The sequence below is a fragment of the Rana temporaria genome, chromosome 4 (genome assembly GCF_905171775.1).
Source record: "Rana temporaria chromosome 4, aRanTem1.1, whole genome shotgun sequence".
Taxonomy (NCBI): domain Eukaryota; kingdom Metazoa; phylum Chordata; class Amphibia; order Anura; family Ranidae; genus Rana; species Rana temporaria.
This window is the reverse complement of record NC_053492.1, coordinates 214,563,938-214,578,957: the sequence shown is the minus strand read 5'-3', so window position 1 is coordinate 214,578,957 and position 15,020 is coordinate 214,563,938. Positions and strand designations below refer to the sequence as shown.

The window sequence follows — 15,020 nt, the reverse complement described above, 5'->3', positions numbered from 1 at the left end:
GCCATAATGCATTCTACGCTGGAACGCATTACGGCAACCGCGCAATGACATCATCGCCCAGCGCCGCATGCATTCCAGCTTGGAACGCGGAAGTGCCGAGCCCATTCAGTGCTGGATTCGACACACCTGCACTGCACCTGTCTTCTGCCTATAAAGGCATTCACAGCCCATAGAAACGATGTTCTATAATTTCCGGCCGTACCCGGCTTGGCTACCAGAGCACTATGGGTACCAGCAATCCTTAAGCCTAAACCATGCCACCCTGGATGCCTGCCTGATTGAAGCTAATGCAGACTGCCATGCTGGGACACTTTAAGGATATCTTCCTCCAGAAGACGCTGCACTACAGAAATCCCATTGTTGCTATTAGACTACAACACCTATCCTCTGCAATACGCATAAGTACTATTACAATTACCCGCTTCACATATAGCCTTTAAAAGTACTGTATTTAAAACTGGCTTATCCTGCTGCTTGGGATTATTTGCTGTGTCTTCAGCTGACCGCTGAGGAATCTCTTAAAGGGACATACACTTTCAATTCGATTACGCTAAAGTTGTCTCTCTTAAGTAATTTGCTATTGCATACAGTAATCATATTTACTAACGTGATTGACATAAGTTCTTACTTGTTTATGGCCCCATGCCCTAAGTTACCGAAAATGTTTGCCTAACCTTTTTTATGCTAAGGGTTGAAGGTATTCCATACCTATTCCCTTAGTAGCCTAATGTATTTCTTTATGTTGAAGTGATATGATGTAGATAACCCCCAAACTCCTGTTCCCTGATTGGAGTGACGCCTGGGGTCCCGTACTGATAATCACTTGCATTCAAAAGTGCATTGGAATCTTCACGTGTATTGTATACTTTTAAAGGATAAGGTTTGGTCCTGCAGACCAACAAACAGCACCCTGCAACTCTCATCCAACATCTGTACCTTTTTCAGCTCTCCCATCTCTCTCTCTTGCACTGCTGCTTCTCTGGCCCTCAGGCTAAGGCCCTCTGTCTATTCTTTTACATACTTCCCACGGACTGGGCAGACATGCACACTTCTGGCTGCCCCCTTACAGCTTCACAGGCTCCTGGGAAAGGTGCAGTGCTGAACTGCTACCAACATATATTATATATCATAACACACTTGGAAACTCAGCCTGCTGGTCTCTGGTAAAATCTGAACACAGGGGTAGAGGTTTCTTTCCGCCCAAACCTCTTCAAAGTCTCTGGACTCTAGACCCCGATTTGGGAAATACAAAACCAAGGAGAAAAACGAAAAAACACGTTTTCTCTGCTCACAGCCAACCCTTTGGAGCCCTTCACTCTGCATCTGTGAGAGCCCTGTGTACATAATTACATATCTAGTCAGGTTGAAAAAAGACACAAGTTCATCTAGTTCAACCCATAAAAAAAAAAAACATAAAATCCCATATACACAATCTTATACCCACTGTTGATCCAAAGGAAGGCGAAAAACCCCAGCAAAGCATGATTCAATTTGCTGCAGCAGGGGAAAAATTATTTCCTGATCCCCCGAGAGGCAATCAGATATTCCCTAGATCAACTTTACCTATAAATACATTATGCTGTAGTCTGTAGTCTTTGATCTTACTAATACAGTGGCAGGGCCCAGCAATGTCCAATATTCCCCACACCAGAGGGCAGAACACCCAGGCCTTTATGCCTTGTCATTACACCATATTCCCTCTTTATGTCTGAATAGGGACTCCAACTTCTTCCATGTTCCCTCAGTCAGTGTTATTTATTCAGAGAGACAGGACTTAGAAAAGTAATTGTCTAAGGGACCCTGTGTGTCCTGAACAATTCTCAGTCCTGTGTAGTCATTCCAGGCGGATAGAGGGAGTCCATGCAGTAATGGGTAGCCTGACTGGTTTCGCTGGTCACGCCAGCTGAAGCTGCCTACCCTTTACTATCTGGACCACCCTCTCTCCACCTGGAATGAATGCACAGGACTGAGAATTGATCAGGAGAACACAGAGGGTCTGGTAACACCCCTCTAACAGAGGTTTTATGGAGTTAGGCTGGAGTTGGTGTCTCTGTTTTTGTGGTATATTCATGTTTAATTATTTGCACCATCCTTTGGGCTGATTGGGGATGGACATTATGATATGAGGTGGTGGAGTTCCCTTGAGTAGAAGACCATGGTTGCACTAAATTATTGTATGGACGCTTCCCTTATCCCTGTATCAAAGTCTTCCACCATGAAGCCCCTCATGGCCTTTCTCTTGAATCTGTTGTTTGAGGGGGTGACCAGCCCTTTTACAAAGTCCTATGTTTAAAGTGATATTCTTTTATTTATGCTAAATTTGTGGGACTGTTATCATTTTTTCCAACTCCCATATGGTTACTACTCTGGAGAACATAGCAATGCAAATTGTTCTACTATGATGAACACAAAGGACTGTAATTGTAGGTAGCCATGAACATTCTGGATGGAGAAACCCAATATGGAGGATCTGGACATTGTTGCTTAAAGGAGTTGTAAAGGAAAAAAATGTTTTGCCTAAAATTAATGTCTGCAAGGTAGACAGACAGAATAGTGTAATGATTCTGTTAAAAAACTAGTAAATACCAATAAAATTCCTTCATCTATATCACCTCCGGCATTCTAGTTTCTGTTCTCTCATTCACTTCCTGGTTTGCATCGTTAGTTCATGTAAGAACTACATTTCCCAGTATGAATTGCGGCACGCCCAGTAATTCACACCTCCTTGAGGTCTCTAACACGTAGAGAGCATCCTGCCTCACAGATGTAGTTCCCAGGAGAGGGCGAGCACGTTACTGACCACCACAGTAAACCCTCCCGTCACGGTGGTCAGTAAAATCAGACAAGCAGGAAGTGAACAGAACAGAGAAGTAATAGAGCAACTTCTGAGCAAAAACAAACAATGAGGAAGTGAAAAGAGGAATGTCTGCAGGTAAAGGATGCTCATTATGAAAAAATATTTTTTCCTTTACAGCCCCTTTAAGTTTTCCAATATCATTACCTGTATAAGTGTTACTAGATTTCTGGGTCTCACTTCATTATTCTTCTTTTTTTCATGATATATGAGAGTGGTAAAACGGGAACTAGTTGCAGATGCTTTTTGTTTTACAAATTTACCGCTTATGGTTTTAATTATAGGTGCATGCCTCGTGTGGTAAAAACATATTTTGCTATGTTGTATTGTTAGGCTATGGAACAATAAAGATATGTGTGCTAATTATTTATTTATATATACCTTACTGTTTATTTTTGTAAACAGTAACTTTTTTTAGTACAGCAGGGGAATTGAGCCTTAGCCACGATTTTTTTTATTTATTTATTTTTGGATTTCCAAAGTGAGTTATACTGCCGATGTATTGTCCTCAATGTTCCACTGTGGGGGAAGTTCCTTCAAGCACTGCGCAGGTGCAAACTTGCTGACGGAAATCCCTGAACCTCGCCCGGCATCCAGGCTCATTCTTTAACATCCCCGTGGATTGGAGGATGTTAAAAAAAGATCCAGGAGGCCGAGCGAGCGAAGCGAGCCGTCCGAGCGCCCGAACGGCCGGCCGCCCGAACCGTCCGAACGGCCGGCCGCCGTTCGGGGATTTCCGTCAGCAAGTTTGTACCTGCGCAGTGCTTGAAGGAACTTTCCCGATAGCTGGAACCAGCTCAGCGCATCAGTTTGTGCATGCGCTGGAACTTCCAGGACACCTGGAACCAGCACGGCAGATCACCGGCTCTTCCCTCTTTAAGGTTATATGGTGGTCACATTGGGAGATCGGGTGACTTTGTGGTACACTTTTAGTATTTTTGTTTTATGTAGAAAATCTATATTCAAAAGGTTAAAAAAATTAAAAAAAGAATAAAAAAATGAAAATAGGGGCAGACTTGATGGGTCACTTGATTTTGGTCTTGGTTGCTATGTTTCTCCCTGATTTGGTTAAAAGTACATTTCAGATTCAGTGTTGATCTTCCAGGGTGGTATTTACACTGGTAATTAAGATTTTTATTAGAATATTCTAAGAGGTGGGGTTAAAGCATATTGGAGAGGGTTTTAAAAGCATATAAATAGCATATATACCTCTATCATTTCCACATACCATTAGCTTTGCTTTTTATGTGGGAAAAATGGCTGCATAGTTTCACTCGTTGATCATGATGTTGTAAATTATCTGATGGTATCCGCTTTTAATATGTGATCAACCACCAATAGTTCTGCAGTGATAATATCTATACCTGGCAATGTTTTATTTTTATGATAGCTGCATTCTGACTCCTTTTTTGACTATTCACAACAGGGGTCTGTTCCAGTCTGTCCTGACATTTGCTTCTATTCAGGAGTTTATCAAATGATTTCTTCCAGCGTGCAGAAATGCCACATTGATTGCAGGTGATAGGAGCATCCTCGACTTCGCACTTGGTATGCATCCTCCCAGCAGTTCTATTCCTCTGCTATTTTAATACCGCACATCTTGTACCATTTGTATTGTCAAGCATTGCAGTTATCTTCTCATATTTCAGATTAACCAGAAGCTTTTCTTCTAAATAGACTCCCTTTCAAGCTGTTATGCTATGTTGAAGATTATTTTTACATTTTTCCAATTGTTCATGAATTGAGCCATGTTTGACATGAAAGCAGAGAAGCAATAATTCTGCTGGCAGACTTCTTCCGCTTTTTCTTCTTTATATTGGATGTGGGGTCTTGCTATCACATTAGCTATCATGTACAATCTAATAGTCTGGAATGTGCCTGGAATAGGCTAACATATAATCAGTTGGATTTCTTAATAATACTGTATATACAATGTCCAGTGTCATTAATAGTTTAATATAAAGTGTATGTATAGCCAAAACATTTTGTTAGCTTTGGGCTGTATGGGAGGGTAAAAATCCTTGCCAGGTTATTTTTATGCCATAGAGATAGGCCTTAGAAAAGCCATTGTCAAAGTCAAGGAAGTAGTAGGTGCTGACACAAGCAGCATCCCTAGAAACCGCAGCTGTTACGCATACATTGACTTACATGGCCATTCCCTGTCCCGGCACTGGGTCTGTTGGGTGCTTAATTTCAGCAAGTTGGTGAGCAGTGGGCATTGTGATGGATTTACAAGAAATATTTTATGAGAATTAAAACATTTTAAATAAAAGATTTGTTAAATGTTTGAGTGTCTTTAATTTTTTTGGGGCGAATGAGCAGGTGTACTATATACCCCTTAATCATTCACATAGGGAGTAACGGGTATATGGGAGTCCCCTATGTTTAAAGGTGGCTTTGAGATTCTGATAAGCTACCCTTCCCACAGACCTCCACAACCATCAAACTAGGGTTGTGGGGAAGAGGCCTTTGTCCTTATCAACATGGGGACTAGGGGCCAGATCCACAGCCAGCCGCCGTAACTTAAATATTTGGATTTAAGTTACACTGGCCGAAAATTTCTACCTAAGTGCCGATCCACAAAGCACTTACCTAGAAATTTTCGGCTGTGTAACTTAAATCCGGCCGGCGCAAGGCGTTCCCAATTCAAATGGGGCGAGTCCCATTTAAATGAGGCGCGCTCCCGCGCCGGACGTACTGCGCATGCTCGTGATGTAATTTTCCCGACGTGCATAGCGCGAAATTACGTTACGCCGAGCTTCGTGAATCGCGCCGGGTCAAAAAAGTTGCGTCGGGAAAAAAAACGAGTTGCGGCGGGAAAAAAATAAAAAATAAAAAAAAAAGACAGCGTCGCTGGAAAGAAGGGTCTGCTTTTACATGGTGTACTAACTTTACACTTTGTAAAAGCAGCCCTAATTTTACGATTGCAAACTAATACTTACGGAGAAAAAACGAAGCTGGGATCTCCGTAAGTGCTAATTTGCATACCCGAAGCGGCATTTCGACGCAAAATGCCCCCAGCGGCGGATGCGGTACTGCATCCTAAGATCCGGCAGTGTAAGTCCCTTACACATGTCGGATCTTCTGTCTATCTCTTGGAAACTGATTCTGTGGATCAGTTCCAAAGATAGAAACAGGGATACGCAGGCGGAACAGCAGATCCGCCTGCGTTTCTCTTTTGAGGATCTGGCCCAAAGTGCTTTGCTAGGCAACCCCTACACTAATGGTAATGGGCATGTGGCTTGATATCGTTGTACTGTACTGTGCTGCATCAAGACTGTGTATGGCTGTCAGTAGCTTAGATGACTTTTACATTTCAGTAAACATGTTTATTCATACAGAATATGAATGCAGAAAAATGCTGCTCTTTATTGGTTATTTGATTTATTAAAATGGAATAGGTATCCACTCTTTTATTCTTAATTTCTTAATTTTTACCCTGCCTTACTACGTTTTTAAATTATTATTGTAGCACCCTCTAATGTGCTAGAAGAGTAGTATTTTTTTTTTTAGAACAGGTACATCTGGGTGTGTCTTTGTGATCTGGGTTGGGAGTGACCTAGAATAGAGCTGGGTGACTCAAAGGTGGTTTTACTGGGACCTCCCACTTGGGGTATTCTGAGGAGCCCTGACCAATCCCCAATCTGAATTGGCAGGGGGAAGGCATCCTTAATTACCCAGGGTCAGCCCAGCTGGGGAGAATTTGTTCAGTGGAAGCTGTAGATAGAGTGCTGTCGGGGCCTTTGAGGGAGCTCCCCAGTCTGGGGGGGTGTGACCTTGGGCCTGGGGCTCAGGTGTGGACAGGACCCTTTTCACAACACAAGGAGGCGTTCTGGACAGGTGGCATGGGAGCATGAGAGGACAGTGGGAGAGCACTTCCAGGCAAAGTCTCCAGGAGAGGAACAACAGGTCTCAGCCAAGAGGGCTGGTGAGTGACACACAGTCAGGAGAGGAGATGGGCGCAGAGCCAGAGGAGTAGACTGGGGTGTTATGGGCAGTGTAGAGAGGCAGCTGTAGCCATGAGGGCTGGCAGGGCCTGAAGATGTGGTACTGGGCTTGAGTAGCCACGTGGACAGCTAGCACTAAGGACTACCATATTTTTGCTACACTAAAGGGGCCTGCTGTCCCTGTCTGCAAAGGGAATTCACCTTAGGCTTGGCTGAGTCAGTGTCCAGCCTACAAATCAGTGCTAGCAGAAATGCAAGTAAGTGATGTGTTGGAGGTGTTGGGGAAGGATAGTCTGTGAGCAAGTGATGTGATGGAGTTGAAGATTAGGGTTGTATATACCGGAGGTGTATATAGTCAGTCCCATGTATATTTTTCTGCAAGCAGTTTGGGCATCTCATGAATATCCCATCCCATCCAAGTTTATTTCCCTTAATAAAAATACAAAACAAAGTTCAAGGACTGGTTTTCTGCCTGAGGGTGAATAAGAACTGTGTGCCTGGCTGGGCAGGGGGACAGATGGACTACAACACTCAGAAGCCCCTACGGGGGTACCGCTACATTATTTTAATAGGGAACGAGTTTTATACTGGTATTGTATTTTTTCAAGAACATGCTTTTACGCATGTGACTAAATACAATAATAGTAAGAATCTGTGTGATGACAATTACTGATAATAAGGATACATTTACCATTCATGTACCCAAAAACAAAGGCCGATTAATCTTTATTGAAAAAAAATCTGTGTCCACTTTAGTCAATTTTTTCATTCATTATTTTAACTTGTTGTAGCATGTTTTCACGCATTTTCATTATTCTAATTGGAATCACAGTGCATGAAAATGCACAAAAAAACTGACATGCCTAATTTTTTCAAACTACACTGCATAGATCTGAACAGTCTAATTGAATGACATTTCTTTTGACACTTGTCTTGTACACGTTAAAACATGAAAGTGTAAATGCAGTCTAGTCTAGCAAACCATGTGGGGTAATTATAAAAAATAAAAGTAGGAATTTCTCTTGCACATGATTGGGTATGTGAGGTAAACACAACATTGCTGGGGTTGAGGAACAATCTACTTCTTTAATAAGTTGATCCTAATGCGTAGACACTGGTAAACCTTTTATCTTTGGTGAACCCATGGTAATCCTCAACTTTCAGCCCTTGCACTACAAGCCACTCTATTGGTTTTAGAGGCTTAGAACATTACATGGAAGGACATGGGATGATATATCAGAGCTCTGACTTCAAAGATAGGCCCCGTACACACGACCGAGTTTCTCGGCAGAATTCAGCCAGAAACTCGATCGGAGCTGGATTCTGCCGAGAAACTCGTCGTGTGTACACTTTTCAGCGAGGAAGCCGACGAGGAACTCGTCGGGCCAAATAGAGAACATGTTCTCTATTTCCTCGTTGTTCAATGAGGAAAGTCGGCCCGCCGAGATCCTCGGCGGCTTCAACACTGAACTCGACGAGGAACTCGATGTGTTTGGCACGTCGAGTTCCTCGGACGTGTGTACGGGGGTATAGATGCTGCCATTTGTAAACTAAGCTCTCCTGGGCTTGGGTTCTCAAGAAGGCGAAAGAGAGACTGTTTTCACCTGATTGTGTACTCTATTATAATCTGGATGCATTACATGATTTTTTGTTCCTTTTGTATTCTTTGACCACATTTTGTAGATAAGTATATATTGGTATTCAGTCCTTTACAATGTACCTTTATACAATTGTCCTTAAATAAATGCCCTCCAGTAATCTTCACTGTGTGGTCTAGCTCAGAACCAGGCTGCCTTTCTTCCAAAAACAGCAACCTCATACTGTGCAGGCATGTATCGGCCCCATTTCTTTCTTTGGGAAAGCCAAATATCAAACAGTTCTTGGAGGCCCCCATGAGTAGGGTCTTCCCATAGGAATGAATAGGCTGCAGCACACATACACAGTACCAGGGCTTTTTTTCAGGGGGAACTTGGGGGAACTCAGTTCCACCACCTCTGGCTCAGGCCCTTGGGGGGGCCTGCTCACCACGATCACTTGTAAACACAGAAGTCTGTTTTTTGTGTTTACAAGTGACAGCTCTGCACTCTGTGTGTAACCCCCCTGAACTCTGCACTCTGTATGTAATGCAATCCTGGTATTTAATGCCCCTTTATAAGACCCTTCTACTGTTTGTAAAATTTGAATAGGGTCGTGGTTGAGTTCCTGCACCTATTTTCTGAGAAAAAAAGCTCTGCACAGTACAGTGTCCATTTTTAGGAGAAAGGCTATGTGGCTCTGAGCAGGATAGCGCAGCGAAGATTGTTGCTGAAGGTATTTGTCATAGTTGGATGCACCCAGGAACGTAAGGGGATTTTATTAAAGGACAATTGTACAAAGGTACAGTTTTTTTAAGGTGTATGTATAACTCAAAATTAAGTGGTAGAACGCCTGTTTATTGCCATCTGTGTCTCCACTAGATAGTTTCACCCTATTTGTTCTGGTGACCATTTTCATGTGATGAAAAACCTGAAATGTTATAGAGATTTGATCTCACTTCTTGTTGTGACTCAGGGGCAGAAACTGAAAAGAAATCCCCCCCAATGGTATACAGATAGGAAAAAATAGATTGACAGGGGTTAACCCTGTATAAAATGATATACTGAAAGCAGCGCGCGCAAGTAGGAGAAGGAGAGAGAGAGGGAAAAAAAGAGCCCGCAGCTGCAGTGGTGTCACTAGAATTGGTGTCACCCGGTGCGGTAAAACATGGTGTCACCCCCCTTCACCAACTATAGTCACCCCTCAGTACAGACCCCCCTCCACTAAGTATAGACCCCCCTCCATCAGTGCAGACCCCCCCCCACTATGTATAAACCTCTCCCTCAGTGCAGACCTTTCTCAGTACAGACCCCCAGGACATACCACCCCCCTCCATTAGCACAGACCCCCAGGACATACCACCCCCCTCCATTAGTACAGACCTCCCAGGACAAAACCCCCTTCCATTAGTACAGACCCCCCTCAGGACAAACCACCCCCCTCTATTAGTACAGACCCCCTCTCCATTAGTACAGACCCCCTAAGACAAACCACCAACCCTCCATTAGTACAGACCCCCCTCCATTAGTACAGACCCCCCAGGACAAACCACACCTCCTCCAATAGTAAAAGGAAAAGCCAGACCCCCCTTCAATAGTACAGACCACACCAGGAAAAGCCACACCTCCTCCAAAAGTACAGAGACAAATCACCAACCCTCCATTAGTACAGACCCCCCAGGACAAACCACACCTCCTCCAATAGTAAAAGGAAAAGCCAGACCCCCCTTCCTTAGTACAGACCACCCCAGGAAAAGCCACACCTCCTCCAATAGTACAGACCCCCCAAGGACAAACCCCCCTCCATTAGGGTACATAAAAACACCCGGCGGCAGCTGGAGAAGAGAGGACAGTGTGCAGCTGTGGAGAACAGATTGCAGCAGGCAGAAGTTAGACACAGAGAGGAGGAGGAGGAGGAGAATAACACATGTGAGGCACGGACCGCACCCCCAGTGACGTCACTGCGCGGCTGGTCTCTCTCCACATAGAGACAGCTGCTCCGATCTCTGGCTGCCTCGTTCTCCTTCTCTGACAGGAGGGGGGACGGGCTTGGGCAGGAAACACAGCGACGGTGACCGCGAAGAGAGCCGCCTCTGGACACAGACACAGAGAGGAGGAGGAGGGAGGGTGATCACTCTGGCAGTTCAGTGCCCCCACCTCTGTGGCGCCACTGCAACCCACGCACCCGACTAGGATCGGCCCTGGACATACCCAAAAAGACTTGCAGCTGTAATTGCAGAGAAAGGTGGTTTTACAAAGTATTGATTCAGGGGGGCTGAATACAAATGCACACCACACTTTTCAGATATTTATTTGTAAAAAAAAAAAACATTTATCATTTTCCTTCCACTTAATCAATATGTGCCATTTAGTGTTGATCTATCACATAAAATCCCAATAAAACACATTTACATTTTTGGTTGTAACATGACAAAATATGGAAAATGTCAAGAGGTATGAATACTTTTTCAAGGCACTGTATCTCACATACATACATACATACATACAAGCTACTACTATTCTATTTTAACATTTTATGTAACTACAGAATATTTTTATCAGTATGGTTTACACTCAAAATTGTGTTTTTAATCAAAGTACTGTTTCCTTTTATATCTTATTCAATACAACATTACTTTTGGCATTCATTATATTTGAGTATATACACTGCTTGGCCCAATACACTGTGAAGATATAAATGGGGATAACTGTCATTGTTAACTTGTATTTAAAGGTGCAAGCTATCAACCATGTCCTGGCTTCACTACCTAGTATGTCACTGACCCGGAACAAGCATGCAGGACTTCAGTGTCTGCATACTTGCTCCAAGCCAGGAACTCATAAAGGTAAGACAAAAATGGAAGCCCCACAGTCTGCCCCTTTAAAATGTTAATGAGCAACGACAGCACCCATATTTGTATCCTTACAGGTTCATCATAAGTTTTGTGAAACAGCTTCTAAAACAAGTTTTTCTGGCAAGGCAAGATGTTTTTTTCCCCTTATACTGTGCTGTTTGTGCCATTTATTACAGTAGCTTTAGGAAGTGACTTCCTTGTCACAACTGCTTGGATGTGGTCAGATCTAGCTTAAAGCGAGCTGCTCTTGTCCAGACCACCTGCAATAACACTTGAATTTACAAAGGATTCTAAAATGGAACAAGAAGTCTTTCTGTCTCAAACCAAACCTTTTAACTGGGATATCAATGATATGAAACTGCCACAGGTACGGTATGTTTTCAAACTCAATTGCTTTCTTGTTACCTTATATGAATATGTTAGTAGATGTCAAGCTATCAGACTTGTACCATATAGGGTAATGTGGACATGGCTAAATGTTGCTTCCTAATTTAACGTATTACCAACAGTAAGGTCCTTAACCATCTGATCGTGTAAGTTTATAAATGTTTACATATACAATTTAGGGTTATAGATTAAACATTTTACATATATGCCTTTGAATTAGTAGTTTCCTAGTCTGGTCATCGGGCAGAAAGTTAAAAGGATATCTGTGGACTTGCTTTTGAAAGGTGCAGGCTGTGGAGTTTTTACCCATTGTACATTCACAACTTTGTGAATTACTGATCTGGAACAAGTATACAGACTAAGAAGTCTGACATTTAATTCCAACCTGCATGATTGTTCAGATCACTGCGCTACTGGGTAGTGAGGCCAGGATCAGAATGACAACCCAATAGCATGTATCTGTAAGAAAAAGCCAACATAGGTAGCTCCCTTTATTCTGCTCATTCCTGTGAACACATGGTAAATGCCATTGTTCCTAGAGAGCATGCTGCAGTTGACTTCTTAATCTGAATATTTATTTCACTTGTTATTCAGGAATTTTCGAATAGACTCTGTATTTTACTAAAGCCTAGGCTGGTTTTAGAGTAGACCTATTATAGAAGAAATGCAAGGCTGATCTCCTTCTAGAAATGCTAGTAGGCTTGGCTGATCCTTTGGCCTTAATATTTAAGCTAAGCAATGGAGTCCTTTTATTTGGGGAATCCTTTAATATACAATGTTATTGTTTTGTATTTAGTTAAGCCAATTTTTACTGTACATTGATTATAATGTGCCTATTTGTAGGTACATTAGGGTTGCAATCAATGTTTGCCATATATTTAGATAGCTTTAAACAGAACCAAAGACAACAAAGACTACAACACATTCTTGACATGGACTACCACATCTTATAAAATACACTTTGCTGGTATCATTCGGTCCCTGAACTAGTCAGTTACCTTAAAATTGGTTATGGAAGATTTCAGGTTTGTAGAAGCTGATATGGCACATACCAGTATGAAATAGGGCTCTCTAATGACTAAATACACCCTTTATATAAAGCTTATTGCATTATTGTGTTGGCCTTTTGTTCCCCACTCTCACTAAATTAAATATTTTTTTTCTAACTTTGCTTCCATCCTCAATTCACATAAGCCATACATCCTGTGTGTGCAGACTAAAGGGGGTTTCAGAAAGTGGGTAGGTTTGAATAGCCTCGAGTTGGCTGGAGAGCATTACATCACCATAGGCAGGGCACTCTGTAGTTCATGGCACAGCCAGTGTGCTGTGAATAGGTGGTAAAGTGAGCATTTGCAAATGGCAACAAAAGCAAAAATATAAAGCAATATCTCAAGAAGGACTCAGCCTTTTTCACAGTATAAACAAGTATCAATAGTCAGATGTTTGAAAGTTCATATACTTAGTTTAACTTACAGGATATGTCCTTTGTGCTGATGCCTCTTCTGTTAGGTTACATCCTCCTTTGTCCATGATCCTCACCCTGACACTATAATCTTCCAGTGAGACAGGGGTTAATAGAAATAAGGGGTTGTCTCCGGCTGTCATTGAAAGTGTTCAACTATGCTCACCCTTTCCTGCTCAGAGCTCCATTCACAGAAGTCATACTACAGCTTCTATGAATGAAAAGCGATCTCTTAGTGGCTGATGGGTGGCTGTTGTCAGTCAGATCCTGTAAGGAAGAAGCAGGGGAGAAGAGGATGTTGTGGCCAAGCCACAGGTACCACCTTAGCAGCCGGTGTTCCGTCAGGTTAAGTGACCCGTCAAAATTGGTAACGGAAGTGACGTTCCCTCGACGCCATCTTGCTACACCCCGCACTCCTCCATAGTAATGATACACCGAGAAGGGGGCAAGCGGACATCTTGTTACACCCACCGGAGTTTTGCATTCCACAGTTATTTTAAACACAAAACAGAGCTTATATGCTTAAATACAGTATTTGGAAACCCGAATTTTAAAATCAGGGGTGTTCTGTCACATTAGCAAACCTGTGAGGTCAGCAGGTTTGCCGCTGCTTTTAAAATTTAACATCTAAACAGTCCGTTGGATTTCCAAATACTTTATTTAAGCATATATGCTCCATTTCCTGTTAGAAATAATTGTGGAATGCAAAACTCCGGTGGGTGTAACAAGATGTCCGCTTGCCCCCTTCTCAGTGTATCATTACTATGGAGGAGTGCACGGTGTAGCAAGATGGGGGCAACGGAACATCACTTCCGTTACCAATTCCGTTACCAATTCTGATGGGTCGCCATATCAGACGGAACACCTGCTTGCTGAGGAAGCACTTGAAAGAAAAAAGGGCAGACATTGGTGGCGGGGGGGGGGGGGGGCTGTGAAAGAGGAGGTAGGCAACTGCTTTGCGCAGAATCATGGCACAGAGTGGGCAAATATGCCAAATTTTTTATGTTAATAAATAAAAGTAACCATTACTATCTCATTAATCCCTGCCACACCAGAAGATTACAGGGGTGGGGGTGGGGGGCATGGAGTACTGGTTTATGAGTGAGTGAAAAATGTATATAGCGCTGCACATGTGAACTGAATCGCCTCTGGGCGCTCGTTGTTCATTTCTCCTTTGGACTCAAAAGAGGTGGGTATTGATCTTTCTTCTAAAGGTCAAGTGATTCTCCTCCAACCGAATGCTGGTTGGTAGAGCATTCCATAGTCTGGGGCCTTGGACCGCAAATCTTCGCTCTCCTTTGGACTTGTATCTGGCTTTGGGTATTTGGAGTAGATTTTGATTGGTGGATCGCAGAATGCGATTGGGGTTATAGGCTTTTAGTTTGTCGCATAGATATTGGGGGGCATTTCCCAGAATACACTTATGCGTCAGACAGAGTGCTTTGAAAGTAATTCTGTCTTTTACTGGTAACCAATGAAGGGATCTCGGTTTATCCTTTGGGGTTGGGAGGAGGTGAAGTTTTAAGAGGTTAACTGAGTGTTAATTGAGGTTGAGGTTATAGGAGGATGGGGCAAGTGATAGATTTCAGTGATAGGTTGGGTTTAAATTTAAACTAAACTTTTATTAAGTGATATATGATGGAAGCATGGCCGTAGCATAAGGGGTTGCAGGGGTCACAGTCGCAACCCCACCCTTAGCTCCAGGGGGCCCCAGCAGCCTCCCTGTCATATTATCATATCCTCCACAAATGCCAGCTCCGATCTGCTCTAGGGCACCACAGCCATGTTCCAGTACTGGGCTTCTACTTTGCCTCCTACAGTCCACACCCTTCCAATTTTATTAGCCGAGGAGAAGCTTTGAGGCATTTCCTGAATGGAAAAGAGCACGAGGTGGGAACAGCCCAGAGGCGTTGCTGTGGGGGGTGCGGTCCGCACCCAGGT

General features: G+C 43.1%; 1 protein-coding gene across 3 annotated transcripts in view; it reads left to right on the top strand.

The window, feature by feature from the left end:
* Window positions 1-11,322: 11,322 nt before the first annotated feature.
* Window positions 11,323-15,020, top strand: part of GCM1 (glial cells missing transcription factor 1) — a 57,733-nt gene continuing 54,035 nt past the window's right edge. The window contains exon 1 of one of the 3 annotated variants that reach the window (XM_040349823.1): window positions 11,323-11,597. In XM_040349823.1, the coding sequence (XP_040205757.1) occupies window positions 11,526-11,597 (72 nt within the window). In that variant the 5' untranslated portion in view covers window positions 11,323-11,525. Of the gene's footprint in view, window positions 11,603-15,020 lie in introns of all 3 variants that reach the window. The other 2 variants (XM_040349825.1, XM_040349824.1) reach the window with 2 other exon arrangements.